Source organism: Canis lupus, chromosome 28 (assembly GCF_011100685.1).
Source record: "Canis lupus familiaris isolate Mischka breed German Shepherd chromosome 28, alternate assembly UU_Cfam_GSD_1.0, whole genome shotgun sequence".
NCBI lineage: Eukaryota > Metazoa > Chordata > Mammalia > Carnivora > Canidae > Canis > Canis lupus.
Window position 1 is genome coordinate 13,664,440 of NC_049249.1, and position 17,441 is coordinate 13,681,880.

The 17,441-nt window shown below is 49.7% G+C and overlaps 1 protein-coding gene across 7 annotated transcripts in view; it reads left to right on the forward strand.

Moving 5' to 3' along the window:
* Window positions 1–17,441, forward strand: part of PAX2 (paired box 2) — an 86,251-nt gene that overhangs the window by 40,919 nt on the left and 27,891 nt on the right. For 4 of the 7 annotated variants that reach the window (XM_038578534.1, XM_038578535.1, XM_038578536.1 and 1 more), the window contains exon 8: window positions 4,980–5,048. The exons of the other annotated variants lie outside the window; for them this stretch is intronic. In XM_038578534.1, coding sequence (XP_038434462.1) covers window positions 4,980–5,048 — 69 coding nt within the window. The remainder of the gene's footprint in view (window positions 1–4,979; window positions 5,049–17,441) is intronic. 7 annotated transcript variants of the gene reach the window in all.

The window sequence follows — 17,441 nt, forward strand, 5'->3', positions numbered from 1 at the left end:
GGGTTATGATTTTAAGGGTATCTCCCATGAAATAGACAGAGTCTTCTAGAGATGAGCATGAGGGGGACCGCATATCCCATTAGCCTGGACAGTCCCAATTTATGCCTTTTGTCTCTGCATCTTGGCCAGTCAGCATCTCTTTTTTCTCTCAAAAATGTCCTATTTGGACAATAAATAACATGGCTATCCCAAGCATAGACAAGCCCCTTGATTGGGGCAGCATTAGAGGGTAAGAAACAGAGAAAGGGAACAAAAGTGAGATTCCCTGGGCATAGGCTGAAGAGAAAGAGGGTGTGAAAGCCCTGGCCTCCAGCGGAAGGGACAGAGTACGGGCGGGAGAGGCCTAGGTCTGGCAAGACAGTGATGACCTGGTGCTGGCCTCCTTCCAGAAGCCCTAATGGCCTCGTTTCACAGGGAAACAGCTTGTCTGGCTCTATTTCTCCTTCTTCCAAAATATTCAAACCCATTTGGCTGCCACGGCCTTTGCCACTCACTAAATTTCATTGTGGTTATTTTGGCGGCAGCCCCTGATGGGCAGGGGGAGGCTTCAGAAAAGGCATGAGGTCCCAATTCTCCCTGGGGGCTTCCCACATTCTGGCCTTAGCCAGGTGCCCTGGCACCCTGAGTGGTTTGGAAGATTCTTCCTCGGGCCCCAAGGGTTTCCCCTTTCACCACCAGCCCCTGCATTTTTAGACTGTGGGATGTCCAGCAGGTGGGGTGGGGAAGGCCACAGGACCTACCCATATACTCTCCCTTATTGGTCTGCGGTTGGGGCCAAGTATGCCCTCTGTTTCCTGGGCTCCTCTGGGCCATGAGAGGAGGCCAGGAGTAAGAAGGCACTGTATGAGACTGTGGCCACCCAGGGTCGGGCCCAGTCAGCCCAGAACAGAGTGCTCTCCTACCTGCAATTGATCACGCTCATTGTTTCCAGTCAATTCAATTCAGTGAACCTTTCCTGTGCATCAGCTGCAAGAAAAGCTTGGTGCTAGGGGATCCCAAAGCAGAACAAGATATGATTCTTGTCCTTAAGGAGCTTATAGTCTAGTGGGGCGTGTAAAACATGTGAGCCCAGAGAGCAGAAAGGCCCATCAGATAGCTGTGTTGTGATAGAGGTCTGGGCGGCAGGCCATGGGAACTCAGAGTCAAGAAGGAGTAACCTGGCAGGAGGGCTGCATTTTGAGGAGGGGCTTGACTGATGTATCAGGGGCATGTCCAGAACAATGGCAGTGTGAAATCCTATCTGGTAGACAGAGCCTCTTGATCAAAAGGTACTGTGGTGAGAAGATGCAGGTCTGCCCTGGCAGGAATGAAGAGGCACGAGGGAAAGGCTGGGAGTGAAGGCTGAGCAAGCACATGGGTTAGGGTCACAGGAGATCAGGCCAAGACCAGACCATATAAGGAGTCTGGACTTTTCTCTGCAGGCTTGAGTAGCCACTGAAAGTGTCTGAGCAGGAAGGGAGAAGAGCAGGGCTGGGTTTGGGAAGACAATCTTCTGGCAGGGAGACTGTGATGGCAACAGGGAAACAACTTAGGAAGCAGTTGGCATCTTCTAGATGAGGGATAATGTGGACTCTCAGTTTCCTCTTACTGCTGAAATACTTCACCTCCTGGACCTAGCCAGGGTACAAGGAGGATCTGAGGCCCTATTTCTTTTGGTTGGGTGGATGGGGGCGGTGGTTCTCTTGCCTTGTCTCCGCCTCTCTTCGAGCAACCACAGACTAGTTGGGGCTGCCCTTTCCCGGGTGGAGGCCAGCACCTATGAAGGAAGCCAGTTGTCCCCAGCTGGCCCCCACCCATTCCCCCTGGGCCGCCACACACACTTGACCTGTGGGATCCAGGTGGAAGGGGAAGGAAAGGAGAGGGCAAAGGCAGACCTTTCACAGCCTTGCCCCCTCCCCCATCCTGGCTGCCTCCGGGTGCCTACAAGCAGCGGGGGCCCAGTTTGCATTAGGGAGCAGCTCAGATGATTAAGAATAGGAGAGATAATTATGTGTCAAGATGATGTAGCCCAAGTCTGCAGTCAGGCCAAGGTAGCACAGCAGCTGGCAGGCCCTTCGCAGGAGGCAGCCTCAGGCAGGGGCTGCAGACACCCAGGTGTGTCCTTTAGTGACTGGGCCAGCACCACAGGCAAAGAGAAAACTGACTTGGGGCACTGAGGGACGCTGGCATGGAAATGGGGATGCATGTCAAGGGACTAGACCTCCAGGGAGTGGAGAGGCCCATCCCCCTCCAGGAGGACCCAGCTGCCCTGCTAGGCTGGCCCCCACATGGCACCAGGGCAGCTCTCTACAAGTGCTGTACCCCGAGGGCAAGCTGTGAGCCTCTCTGTCCTCGAGGAAGGCGCTTCGGCTCCTGCCTCTGGGTATGGTTCGGCCTATTCTTCAGCACTAACAATGTCACGGTGGTGGGCATTAGCGAGGACAATCACTGCAGCGTGTGCTGGCATTATTGGAGACAATCTCAGCAGTAGTTATTGGTGTTCACAGTGATAATACCCAAAGCATTATTGGCATTGGCACTCGGAATATGGACAGCATTATTAGTATCTGCAGCAATCATATCTGTGGGGATATTAGTAAAGGGCCGATCAGCTGTGACTCTGGGGAGAAAGGGAACCGACAGTGACTGTGAGCCTGCTTGAGACGCCTTCTCATGCGCCTTGGCCACCGGAAGTATGGAAAAATCCCCAGATTTTCCTTTGAGAAATGTGCTAGTCAGGAAGCGTTGGCACTCTCCACCTACCTGAGTCCAGGAGCTCCCAGAATGAGACGGGTAGATGGACCAGGGTTAGATGAGGAACTATGTCTTGAGGCGCCCAGAAGACAGGCTATCCATCGGTCTGAGAAGGCAGATCGCCGTGTAGTACCCTGCTAAGATCTTTACCTCTTTTGGGCTACAGTTTTGGGTGAGTATATTAGTGTCCCTTGAAGGGACACCACTTCCCTGAATGCCGTGTACTCTGGTTTACGTGGCTGGAAGATAGAGACCTTTGTATTTTGGGGGACTGGAAACCCAAAGTCCTTTGCCTTTCACCCAGTTGCTTTCAGCTGTAGCCCAAAGCACTGCTGTCCATGTGTATTATTGGAGCACGGAGCAATGACGTCACTTGTCTAAAAATCCAAATGAAGTCATGTGGTAGGGGCCTGTTGATCTGTGTGAGGGGCGATGTGTTGGTATCCTCTCATGATGTGTGGGATCGCCAGGGGCTGTGATCTGGCATTCCATTAATTAGACGCACAATGAATTGTGCAGCTGAGTGGTGCCAAGCCAGGGCAGTTGTGCATTTGTAGACAGGGCAGGTTGCACAGCTGCAAACGGCTCAGCTCAGTCACTGCCTTTGATAGCTCCTTTCTGCTCTGGCTGAAGCCATAATTGCAGAAGGAGGCTTATTTCCTTAGTTCCTTTCCTTCCTTGAAATCCTGACTATGTTGCTCAGGTTAGACTTGGAGCAAATGAGGGGATGCGGCTGCAGCAATGAACAGTGCCTGCACGGTCGGGGGGCCCTGGCTTCAGGCAAGAGGAGACTGCAGGAGTCCCAGCGAGAAGGAGGATGCCCGGCAGAGGCCAGCGGGCAGTCCCTTGGGTGGCGTGGGTGGGCAGTGTGGCACAGTGGGGATAGGTGCTGGCTCTGGGGTGGGGCACAGCTGAGTGTGAATCCTGGTGGCATGGGCAAATCACTAGTCCTTCATCAGCTCTGTCTTCTCCTCTGGAACATGGAGATGGCAACAGTACTTACTCCAGGGGGACTGCGGAGAGGGCTTCCCAGAATCACGGGTCGAGTGTCGAGCTGCATCCACTTTGGAAGACAGGTCATTGTGTGTCTGTGGGGAAGGACCTAATAGACAACAGGTTTTGAGGGGAAATGAAGTCATGTCAGAAGGAAACTTACTTGGGCCCAGGCTCCCTAATCTTGGTGCAGGAAGCTGATGCTGGGATAAGCTCACTGGGACCAGGGAGTGGGGAAAAGATGTCAGCCACCCATGTGTGATTGGGAGGACCTTTGTCCATCTCTACTTAGTCATTTGCTCTGTGTGGTTATCCAAATGGGCCACATGTCTTCTCTTAGCATCCACAGGCATTTTATTTTATTTACTTATTTATTTTAAAGATTTATTTATTTATTCATGAAAGACACAGAGAGAGAGGCAGAGACAGAGGCAGAGGGAGAAACAGGCTCCCTGTGGGGAGCCCGATGTGGGACTCGATCCCAGGTCCCTTTGGCCTGAGCTGAAGGCAGATGCTCAGCCACTGAGATGCTCAGCCACTGAGCCACTCAGGCATCCCTCCATAGGCATTTTAGATGTGTGTAAATAAATCTAGGACCCCCTTCTTTTCTAACATGGAGGCATCCCTTCCCATATCCATTGCTGTGTGTTTCTGTTCTCACATGTAAGTTTATTTATAGATCTAAGGAAACGTGTGTTTGTTGTTTTATGGACACCATGTAATTTTTGACATGATTGATGCAAATGTGGGTACGTGTGTGTTTTCTACCATTCTGTGATCTTTGGGTGAAGAGGGGTGTGGAACGCCATGCACTGGGCAGGAATGCAATCTTCTGGGTAATGCATATACTTGAAGAGACGACCAAATGAGAGCAGGTGCAGATCCACCAGTACTAGTGAGCAAGAGAGCTCGAAGCCAGGCCTGACTATGTGACGGCTCCAGGGTCCTGAGACACAGGTGGTGAGGTGAGACATACAGTTTTGCCCAAAGGGCCCTGTAGGCATCACCTTGCATTCTGTAGGCAAATGGATGGGCTGTCCTGAGCTTGCCTCCAGGTTTGCCTGGGACCCAAGGCTGGGGAAACTGAGGCTGGGAACCCTTACACCCTCAGGCTGTGTGGGAGTTGTCACTCAGAAACCTCACAGCCCTTTGAAGAGGAGCCTGGTCTCCCAATCTCAGGGTCTTGCCCCCAGTCTTCTACCTGCCTGCCTTTCAGGATCTCTCAGTGTCTGTCTGTCTCTCATTTGCTCTAGTTGAGGTATACACTGATCCTGCCCACATTAGAGGAGGTGGAGGTTTGCATCTGGTCTGGACTTTAAGAGGTATGGGGGCCAGAGGGAACATGGTGTGGGGGTCAGGGGAAATAGTTGGGGGGTGGGAAGGGTGGCGATTAGAGATAATCCAGAAAGTGGGCTCCTAAGAGCCAGGGAGCAGAAAACAAGGTGGGTGAGGCTTCCGCTGGGAAACCAAGAGGCTAACAGAGTCTCAGGGCCTAGATCACTTCCGCCATGGGCCACTGCTGGCTTTGGGGGCTGAGGCCCCGGGTGACCTGGAGGGTCACGCACTCAGTGGATGGGGGGCACTTTTTCCAGCCCTTGGAAAAACAAAGAACAGATCGGGTAGTAAAACAAAAGCAAAGGAGACCTGGAAGCACCTGACAGCCCTAATTCATCACGGCCCAAGTTTTTTCCTGTGTTCCCATTATATTTGTTTGTAAAAGTGGAAATCAATTTTGAAGGTAATTTTCTGGAAAGAATGGAAGGGAGGTGGGAGGGCCGGATAAGGCAGAGATGGTAAAAGGAAAAATTTAGGCCAGGCACAGCCCAGGGGCAGCTCTTGGCAAGGTGAAAGAAAATTGCATATTCAATCTCCATCCATGAATCTCCCTCACTGCTGCCCGCCTCCTGCTTGAAAACAATGAAGGCTTTTTCCCAACGCTGGGCAGGGCCTCGGTATCAGCCTCACTTTAACTTCAGGATCATTAATCCCCTGATTATTGAAGGAGAAGAGAGGGTTGCAGCATCGTCAATTCCGAAGGCATACCCCCCCACCTTGTGATCGGGCCCTGGCTGGGCTGGGGGTGGGGGCAGCCCGGTTGAGGTGAGGTGTTGTTTCAGAAGAGCATGGAGGTGGGGAGGGAGGAAATGGGGAGCCAAGTGGACTGGGGGGAAGGAAGCCAGGAGGAGGGTGGAAGAAGGCAGTCATTACTGCATACCTCTGTTGTGTTGTTATTGCAAATTAAAAGTAGCATGTTCCACTCCACAGCTATCTTTGGGGAGGGAGGGGCACCAAGGGAGGTGGGGGATCTTATCATTGCTTCTTCAGCAGACCAGCCGTGGTGTCACCGTGTGAGGTGACATTTGAATTTACAATTCCGCTGAGAAAAGCCATTAATTCACAAATTAACATTTCTCCCTCTCCCTCTCTCTTTAACACTCTCTCCCTCTCTCACATGGATGTGCAAGCAATTGAAAAGACAAAGGAAATAGCCTTAAGGAAGAGACTTTACTGCTAGTCTGTCTGTGCTGAGACTGCTCCCCCTGCTTCCAGATAGATAAACCAATTACCTGAGCAGCCCTGCTCCTGGCCGCCCGCTCGCCTCCTTTTGTAGGCTGCCTCCATGGCCGGATTACACTCGGCGTATCTCATTAATGTAAACCAGGCATGCCCTGCTCACTGGTCTCTCTTCCCCACTGTCTTTCTGGAGGGGCAGCGGGAAGAGAGCTGGGGTCAGAAAAGATAGACAAGGAGGACTCTGGGAAGAGGACCCCTGGGGAAGAGGCCCTGGGACCTTGGGTGTGACTCGACTCGGTCCTGGAGGAGGCTCATGGGGGAAATCCGCAGGTGAGCATTCCCTGGAAGGCTGGCACGGATGGAGGTTGAGAGGCAGAGGCAGGAGCCAGAGCCTGACCCCCTCAGGCCCACAGAGCTGGTTTCCATGGCCTTTTGGTCCTGATGCAGAGGACTGGCAGAAGCAGAGAGCCATCCAAGCCTGGCTTGCATGGGAAGAGCTTAGGGAAGTTTTGCTGAGCATACACCATGTGAGCAGGACAGGATTCAGCCTGAAGGAACTGGGAGGGGAGCCGAGGAGTGTCCGGAAGACACCTTGAGGCTGCACCATATTACAGATTCCTTAACCTAAACCTGGTATGTTGGCACCATTATGTCTGTTTATCACCTACTCCTTCCACACATACATCCCCAGCTGTCTGCTTCCCTTCTCAAAGAATACCCCCACTCCCACCCGGGAGTGTGGAACCGGCGGTGGTCATGCTCTCAGAACCCTGGCGTGAGCTTACATTGTCAGCAGGAAATCACAGAACCTCTTTTGGCTTTCATTCTCCTCCAGGCCCTGGTCAGGCAGTCAGAAAACATTATATTGGCAGGGGGAAGCTGAGAAGAGTTTGAGTTTCTTTAAGGAAAGGTACTCTGTGGATGGTTGCTGGAATTATATGATTTTACCTGCCCGATACCACCCAGCCCCAGGTCACAGACTCTGCCCTCACGAAGCAGCTCCTATGAAAGTCCAGAAACCAAATCTACACGAAAGTAGTAATCTGTCTGGACAAGTGCCTGAGTTTAACTGTATCAACAAAGCTCAACCTATGTTCATTTTCCAACAAATAGTCAAAACCTGGCTAATGTCCACTCCAGTCCAAGAAAGAGTTAAGGTTCAAAGGTCAACAGTCACTAAGACATCAAAAAATCCACTTATGGACATACATTGTTATGATTATATCTTCTCAGTAACCTGGGAAATTAGACAGTTTGCACCTGAGGGGAGGATCTTTTCTTAGTTGGATCATATTTTTTAGCCAAATTTTCTGTCAAGTTATGGCCATGAGTGTAACACTGACTATATCGTTACACTTCTGTAGGGGTAGGTTATGTAGATATTTTATTAAGAACTTAACCTTGGCATCTGTGCACACATGGGTTTACTTTTTTCTGGCTGTGTGAGGTTGACACAGGTGCCTGAATTTGTACATAAATCCCTGTGTTTCTACTAGAGACTGGCAGCCAGATCATTAACCAGTGTAGTTTCCCAGCCAGTTCATGCTGTTGTGGATAAAGAGTTATATTTGGTTGTTTGAATAAGTTTGTTGAAATTTAGCACAAAAGAGACTTTTTTTTTCATAAGGTGCCAGAATAGATAGGTTCACCCCACCCCCCAACCAGGAGAGAATGTACAAATCTGCAGTGGATGGAGGTACCCATGTCCCTCCACCACTGGAAACTGGGGTGGGTGTAGCACAGTATCACAACTTTTCCAGCAAAGGCCTCAAGTCCTCCCCACTCCCCGGCCCCCACCCCCCATGTCTGGACATTCTTGCACACATGCATGCACACCCATCTTGTCAGAATTTGTCTTCAACTCCTAGTCTTCCACTTGGCATCCACCTTCCAGCCCTGCAGGTAGGCATCATTCTCCTTCCTCCACGGGCAAGGGCACCAGGCGAGAAATCCGCTGCCTCAGCTCTGCCCTTCTTCCCCAAGTGCAGGCTATGGATGCAGGAGGGAGGAGCCAGGTCTTGCTGCTCCTGGGCTCACCTCCCCAGATGCCTCCTCCTCTGCAGGCCAAGGGGCAGCTGGGAAGGGCAGGGGCATGGGGAACACTTCAGAAAGGGTTTGGAAGGAAGGTAGACCAGATTGCTGCCTGGCAGAGGAGTGGGTCTGAGCACCCTCCCTGACCTTGCTGGCTGCTCATGAAGGAGCCCTGAGCTCTGAGCTTCCCTGCCTGCCTTCTTCTGAGCCATGGTGGCCACAGGGCTCTCCAGGACCCTCCCCATTCTGTCCTGTGTGGGGGTGAAAAGGCAAGGAGGGTTGGGGGAGGGCTGGGCCCTGGCTCTGGGGCTGGGAGACAGATCACGAGCCTCAGAGCCGAGTTGCAGCAGAGCCAGTAATTCAAACCATCCTGACCCTTCGGTGAACCCGAACCTGCTGACCTTGACAACACCAGACAAGGGAGGCCTCAGAAACCTCAACCTGCATGAAGGCCTCGCTTTCTCTCCCTCCCTTCCTTGGAGCCCTGTGGCCCAGCCTCCAGGTGGCTCCTAATTTGGCTGTCCCCACCAAATGTCAGTATCCCTCCCTCCCTGAAGTACCCGCCTGCCTGCCTGCCTGCCTCAAAGCACCCTCTGTGCTCAACTCCACTGGAGACAGGACGTGGGCATCTCACGGGGCCCCTCCAGGGCCAGGCCAAGGAATCCCCCTTTATACAGGGCTTTTACACCTTGCCCATTCTCTTTCCGCCTGAGGCTTCATCTTTTTCAGAAGCACTAGCTATAGTGTTTGTGTGTATGTGTGTGTGTGTGTGTGCGCGCGCGCAAGTGCATGTGCACACAGGCACGCACGCATGGGGTCTGGGTGCACACAGGGGCAGGGATAAAATGTGATCGAGACAGAGCGGACGGAGGAGGGAAGAAAAGCCTGAGGAAAGCAGCCCCAGGAACCTGCATTAAAGTCAATGCAGTTTATGAAGTGTATGCTCTCCTCCTAGGGAGAGCTGGATTCCATCCAACAGCCTCTCAGAGCCTGGCAAACAGCTCCTGAAGCAGAAAGTGCAGGCAGGAGCTCGAGCAAGCCAGTGACAGAGGGAGGGATGCGTGGACACACACACACACACACACACACACACACATGCACACACACACTCAGTGCCCCCTCCCCTCTCTTCCACAGACTCACACAGAACTCCCTAGACCTCAGCAGACTGCAGAGTTGAGATAGATGGGTGCAGATAGTGCGTTTGGTAGGAGTGACTCCAGCTGATTGACTTTCCTTCCCTTTCACCTCCCTGCCCCCGATCTTCAGCTCCTCTGGTGGTGTGGCCAATCTAGACACTCAGGCAGTGTGGACCCTGGCGGACTGGTAGCATGGCAGATGGGACGGAGGGCAGCATGGACCACCGGCACAGCCAGTCTGTGGAAGTTGCTCTGCGTGAGGGGCAGTCTGGGGGAGGTATACAGAGTAAAAGGGACCAAAATGTGGTGTCTCAGGAAGCTGCCTTTTTTTCTGATGCCAGGATTCCTTTTCTCTGGTCCCTTGGTCCAGGCCAGCCGGGTACCTTGCAGCTAGTGAAGACAGCTGCTGGAGGCTCTGAAGGAGAAACAATTAGAGACGTATTTTTTTTCTGGGAATTCAAAGGAAACAAATGGTTGACAAGGTTAGGATATGAGCACTCAGAGGGACTTGTAAGCAAGGTGGGATATCTGTCCTTCTAGACATTTCTTCATGTGCACAGACACGTGAGTTCATGTGTGCATACCTAATAATAATATGTACATGGGCCAGAATCTTTGACTTTAAAAGAAAGAGGAGTGTGTAGGAAAGGCCTTCACCCCTACCTGTGGGGTTGGCATTCCGTTGCTTGGCAACCCCTGTGCTTCCGCAATGTGCCTCAGCTGGGGATGGCGAGTGGGGAGGGAAGTCTGCCTCCCACCTCTTCTCAGAAACTTTGTGTCCCTGTTCCCGAGTTCGGCCAGGAGCTGGAACAGAGGAGGACAGCAGAGGTAGAGGTGTCTGAAGGCGGACAGTCGAGGGAAGAAGTGTCAAAGGGAAAGTGAAGGATGGACAAAAAGTACTGATTGTGGGGGATGCTCTGAAGCCAGGAGATGATAGGCATGGAGGAAGGCAGAGAGTGGCCAAGGATGGCTTTCGCCCTTTCTCTCCCCTTCTGTCTCCTTTCCCCTGCCTCCTCCCCTCCCTTCCTCTCCTCATCCCTCCCCTCTTCCCGCCACACATCTTTATTGGTTCCGGTAATAGCGTTGATTTGCATGTCAGGCAAAGCCTTGCTACACACACAAAAAGAAAACCCCAGCCGTGGCGGTGTGGCAGTGTCAGCTCTCGCTGTTGTTCGACAGTGTAAAATTAAATTAATAAAGCCCCCAACACAGGAAAACATAACAGGAAATTAATGGCCTTTACTGTCGCTCTGATGCAGTCATTTGCAACCCTGCTTTCCGCACCAAAGACTTCATAAATGCAAGCAGTTTCTCTAAACAAGCATACTTAGGGCGGCCTGGTATGTAATTTTTCGCCTTGCTTGTGTCCTTTGAGCTAACAAAGCCCCCTTCCTTCCTGGCTCCAGAGAGGTTTCTAACTGGTTCTGGCCCCAGCTGGCGCCCAGCACCAGGCAGGAGGCCCCGGCCTCTCCGTGAGAACCCACATAGGGCTGAAGGAGGACTCAGGGTCTCACACAGACACTCAGCCAGCCCTTTCCCACTAGCGGCCCATGAGCCTGGAGCCCTAGCCTCTGCCAGCCAGCCAGCAGGAAGGCACGGTGCCTGCTCCCAAGCAGGAAAGTTGATCACTCTGGGGAATTCACTCAGACGCACCCAGTGCTCACTGCTCCCCTTTCTCTGTGCATTTCAATTCTCCCTCCATGACCTGTTAGCTCCCCTCCCATCGTTGCCTCTGGTCCCCACTTCCTTCCAGCTTCATCTCTACCTGCTCAGCCTCCTACTTCATATATGGGTCACACACACTCACACTAGCTGTGTGCTGGCTGCACGTGCCCATGCCCTTTCCTGCTACAGGTAACTGGGAGGTGTGGGAGAGGTTACCTATTCAAAAAGGGGAAAGTAACTACTGGTATAATTCTCTAGAGTTCTAGGTCTCCCCTCTACTGTTTGGTTAGGAAATATGAGGACCCTAGATGATCATTCAGGTCATCCTTCTGTCTTTGGGCAGATTTCCTATAAACCATTTCAGAGAGTTGAGAGTCTGTGGTTTTGCTTTGGTGTGTAAATAGTGGAATAGTGAGAAAACTTACACTTAACATCTCTGGGGAGCTTTGTATCCGATGTGGGGCCAAGTGCCCACTGTGTTGGGATGTACGAGAGGAACAAATAACCAACCAGGGCTGGGGTCTCTAGGAACTTAGAATCTACTGGGAGAGGCAAGGCCATCACACATCAGACAATAGGCTGCTAATTAAATGCTGAACCATGTGGCTGAGCATTCAATAGGAATCCAGGGAAGTGGCTAGAAGAGCAAGCAGGAGACGGGACTTGAGCCCAGGAATGGCTAAGATGCAGAGAGACTGTCTCCAGAAACCCCTCCCATGTGGAATGAGGCCAGTGGCTAGGATGAGGTTGGTGACAAGGCAAGGTCTCAGATTCTTTTTTTTTTTTTAATTTTTAAAAATTTTTATTTATTTTTTAAGATTTTATTTATTTATTCGTGACAGACACAGAGAGAGGCAGAGACACAGGCAGAGAGAGAAGCAGACTCCATGCAGGGAGCCTGACATGGGACCCGATCCAGGTCTCCAGGATCACGCCCTGGGCTGAAGGCGGCACTAAACCGCTGAGCCACCCGGGCTGCCCAAGGTCTCAGATTCTTAGAGGTCATCTGGTCTTATATGCCACTCACATAGAACTCTCCCTTCCAGCAGTTCTGCCTGCCAGGCTGCAGCCCCTGCCTGGACATAGGACATACATGGACAATTGTCATTGTTAGCAGAACTGCCTTTATACTGAGTCAGGGTAGTGTTGAGGGAAGGACCTTGGAATCCAGATGTCTGGATGTGGGATCCATCTGCACTCCTTACTGGCTGTGGGATCTTTGGCTACTTACATAATCTCTTTGAATCTCACGTTCCTCATCTTTAAAATAGACAACAGTATTCACCACTTAGAGTGATGGTAAAGATCTCCCTTTGACACCCTCTCTTCTTTCCATCTATCCTTCCCAGTTTGCTGAGCCCCGGAATGGATTTTAGTTTATCACATGATGTGGTCCCTGCACTGGAGGAGCTTCCCCACCATCCCGGTTACCTGTCTCTGAATTCATTCTTGACAGTTAAAAGTCCCTCCTTTGTGAACACTGAACTCTAGAGAGTCTAGCCAATGCCAAGAACAGTAGAACCATGCCACTCTCCTGGAGATACTACATCCATAATGTGGCCTAAGATTACATTCGATTTTTTTTTTTTTAGCAGCTCTGTCAGACTCAAGATCATATTGAGTTGGTGGTCAACGAAAACCTTGAGATCTTTTTCACATCAATTGCTATCAAGCCAGGTCTACCCCATTCTGCACTTGCATAATTGATTTTTTTAAACCTAAACATAGGGCATTCCATTTATCCCTGTTGAATTTCATCTTGTTGGTTTGGGCTCTTAATTCCACCTGATTAAGACATAAGGATGTCTTCTGTAGCATTATCCTAGTAGAGTTTTTCACAAGAATTACTTGTCTTTAAAATAAAGGAGAGACAGGGAACCCTGGGTGGTGCAGCGGTTTAGCGCCTGCCTTTGGCCCAGGGCGCGATCCTGGAGACCCGGGATCGAATCCCACGTCGGGTTCCCAGTGCATGGAGCCTGCTTCTCCCTCTGCCTGTGTCTCTGCCTCTCTCTCTCTCTGTGACTATCATAAATAAATATAAAATAAAATAAAATAAAATAAAATAAAATAAAATAAAATAAAATAAATAAAGGAGAGACAATCACCCACCAGTGGAAACGTCCCTCCTGGTTGCAATAAATGAATGCTTTGGATACTATTGGGCCCAGTAGCCATCTACCTTATCACTTGCCTTCATCTTGCCCATAACATTAGGAAGGAGATTCTTTGTGAAATGTTAACATTCACCACATCCACAGCATTTCCTTCATCAATAAAAAATGCAATTTAAGTTGATGAGCAGATTGAGCACCTGCTAGATAGAAAACATGGCAGGAGGAGTGATTTACAAACGTAAATAGAATGCAGCTCTTGACTGCAAGAAGCTTCTAATCTAGTAGGGAGATAAATGTGCACATCATTATATAAGCAGAATGTGATAGATGCTGTGATCAAGGTATAAAGCGCTATGATGAATATTTTTTAAAAAAGAAAGAGAGAGAGAAAGAGAGAGAGAGAGAGCAGTTGCTTCCAACCAGGGCAATTAAGACAGTTTTAGTGGGGTTGGCATTTGATTGAAGCATTGCTACCTAATTAATGTGCCGCACCTTCTTCTTGGTAAATGCATGCTGGTTCCAGGGTATCACCATGTTCTTTCCTGTGGCCCACAAATTAACTGTATAATAATTTCTTCTGAAAGATTTCCCAGGATGCCTGGGTAGCTTAGCGGTTGAGTGTCTGTCTGCCTTTGGCTCAGGACACAGTCCTGTATCCAGGGATCAAGTGCTGCATCAGGCTCCCTGTGGGAAGCCTACTTCTCCCTCTGCCTGTATCTCTGCCTCTTTCTGTGTGCATGTCTCTCATGAATAAATAAATAAAATCTTACAAATAAACAAACAAACAAATAAATAAATTCCCCAACCCTAGCATTACCATTTATTAGAGCATTATTTGCATAAGCATACCATCTCCACCCCCACCCCCTCCCCCACTCCCCCTTGACAGGGCAGATGGCTTGGGCTTTGTCACTGCCTCACCCCTTTCGTTGTGTCTTCTTAAGGATTATCAAATTTAGGATCCTATCTGCTTCGCCCCCTAGGGTCCTGGTAGATGAGTTATCTGGGCCTGGGAAAGTTAAGTAAATTGAAATAGTTAGGGATCCCCTGGGTGGCGCAGCGGTTTGGCGCCTGCCTTTGGCCCAGGGCGCGATCCTGGAGACCCAGGATCGAATCCCACATCGGGCTCCCAGTGCATGGAGCCTGCTTCTCCCTCTGCCTCTCTCTCTCTCTCTCTCTCTCTCTGTGACTATCATAAATAAATAAAAAAACTAAAAAAAAAAAAAATAGGGAAGGAGTTAACCTGCCTGGCCCCCTCCTGCTGATCCTATTTTGAAGATTTTTTTTTTTTTTTTTTTTTTTTTTTTTTTTTTTTTGGTGGAGAAGGCAAAGGCAAGCTGAGGAAGCACCGAGAGGTTCTACACCTTCTCTCCTTTTTTGTCTCAGTCTTACTCTGCTTCCCAAGTACTGAGCGTAAACCTACCTTCCTTCTTGGTCTTTCTTCAAACATAGCTACGAAGGCCCTTTTTTCTTCCTGATAGGTTCATGCTATTCTCATATCCATCCTTGGTTATGGGCCCTTCCTTCCTTCCATCTGTTATGTGTCCTTTTTAAGAGGGGGAAAAAAAAACTTTTGTCTGATAATAAGTATCATACATGCTCATTGTAAAATATTTGGAAGATACAGTAAATTAAAAAAAAAAAATCACCCTGATCTCATCACTGAGAGATAACCACTGTTAGAATTTGGTCTATTCTTCACAGTCTTTTTTTCCCCTTCTGTGCATATATAATTTTTTTATCAAAACTGGAATGATACTGTATATATACAGCTTGTGTCTTGCTATTTTTGCTTAACATTATATAGGACCATTTTCACATATCATTAAATATTCTTTGAAAACATGATTTTTTAATGGCTGCATAATCTTCCACTGTTCGGTGTACATGATCTTTTAAAATCTAGGCTCATCATTTTTAAAGCTTATCCATGTGCAACAACCACGATTTTCCTTAAATGTCCTTCTAGTTCAGCCCCTCCCCCCACTCCAGTGCCTTTACTTTGTCAGGTTGATTATTTGAGCTTGTAGAGGTGAAATTTCATTTTTAGAGCACCCTGTCCTTAGGGAATTAGACTCCCTTGCCATGGGATCACGACCGTTCCTTCCCTCCACGTGTAGCCGTTTGCTTTCCTTGAGTTGGATTCTGTCCAATGCCTCCTCCCTTGGCTACTGTCAACTCTAGACATGGTTGCTTTCTCCCCAGATCCCCATCACTTCTCTTTTATCGGCTTTTGTTTCTCTCAGAATTAAGCAGCTTGGAATAGTGAAAAGGGCATTGGACAACTGAGAACCTCAGTTCCCCTCCTAACGATGACTAGCTGTGTGACAGGGGACAATTACTCAACCTTTCTGAGCCCTTTTTTTGGTCTCTAAGAGGGAATCAGCTTAAATGATCTGCATGATAATTTGCAGCTGTAAAATGCAATGACACTGAATCCAGAGTAGCAATTTCTTTTGTTGCTTCTTTTTTTCCTCTCAAAGGTAAATTGTTGAGGGAGGCAAGTTACAAATTTATCTACCTTTGCTTCTGGAATTCTGTTAGATGAATCAGCCAACATTTTTTTTTATCACCTCGGGCCCTACTCTAGGTTTACAGAGATGAAAAAGATGGGTCCCTGCCTTCAAAATAGTCACAGTTTAGTGGAGAAAACAAACATTAAAAAAACAACCATGCAAACAACAACAACAACAACAACCATGCTACATATAGATTCTAAATTTGGCTCTGCTTCTTACCGGCTGTTGTAGGTAATTTGGTGCAAGTTACCTAACCTTTCCATCCTTCGGTTTCTCCAGGTTACGAACTCAAGCTGCCATACGCATATTGCCTGTGTTTGCTTCTGTCTCTTCCAGTACTTGTTAGCTGTGACCTTAGGAAAGTTCTGGAACCTCTGTACATTTGTTGAGAAAACATTTGTTTTCTCAACTCCAAAATGAGGATAATAATAGAAGCTTCCTGCTTAAGTTCTGGTGAAAATTAAATGAGTTAATATATGTACAATTCTTAGATGATTGCCTAATATATAGTAAGCACTTCATGTTAGTTGCTGTTATTGTAAGAATTAAGTCAGTGTCTATATGTTACACATAGTGTCTGCTACTGTAATAGGAACTGGATCGATTTCAGTTATTATTATTATTTCTACAATAGAGGTTTGGATAGATGGCTACTGGAACACAGAGAAAGAAGAAATTAATACTGCTGAGGGAGGAGCTAGCCATCCATTGGTATAACTTTGAGGAAACTCAATCCAGAAAAGCTCATGGGACTTGGCCAAGGCCATCTAGCACGTGAGCGACAAGACCAGGATTTCAACTCCGATGTCACTCCTAGTCCAGCGTTATGTTAGGATCACTAATGCAAGTTAGTGTCCCTAGAGGCATGTGGGTGTAAATGGGCACAGCAGCCCAGGCAGCTACCCCTACTTTTCCCCCCTCCCATGAACTTCACTGTTTGTTTGTTTAAGATTTTATTATTCATGAGACACACACACACACACACAGGCAGAGACATAGGCAGAGGGAGAAGCAGGTGTCCAGTAGGGATCCTGATGCGGGACTCAATCCCAAGACCCAGGGATCAGGACCTGAGCCAGAGGCAGGCTCTCAACCACCCGAACCACCCAGGCGTCCCTCACTGAGTGGGCTCAAATTTCAGAAGCCCAGAAGCTGAACTTGGTCAAGGAGAACAGGTGGTCTGCCAGGGCCAGGCCAGGCAGAACCTGGTCTTGCTCAGAGCCTAAGCTGTGGGCCCTATTTCCAAGGGCTTCTTCATGCTCTCCTCCTGAGTGTCGCTTGGCCCGGGCACACTCGCAGGCAGGTTGTCCAGTTTAAGAATGGGAGGCAACGGGGACTGTCATCCCATCTCCTGGGACAAACGGTGATCCAGGAGGGTGATCCCAGGAGCGCACTCTCCAGCCTGGCCCTTGCAGCCCCTCCCAGCACAGGGCAGCACGGCTTGCCCCCTGCTCTCCCCACCCCCCTCCTCCTGTTTTTCCTTTAACACCCAGCATCTCCTCTTCGGGCGTCTCTCCCTGCCTTTCCTCGCGTGCACTCCTCCCTCGCTCACACTTCTTTCCTTTCTTTCCCTCCTGCCCTGTCCCCTCCGATCGCACGAATCCCGGCGCTCCTAGCTCCTCGGGTGCGAGAGCCGCCCGGCTCGGCGGGGCTCCTGGGCTCCTGCCGGCCCCCGCGCCCCATCCGCGGGGAGGGTGGGCGCCGCGTGGGGGTGGGGGTGGGGCCGGGGCTGC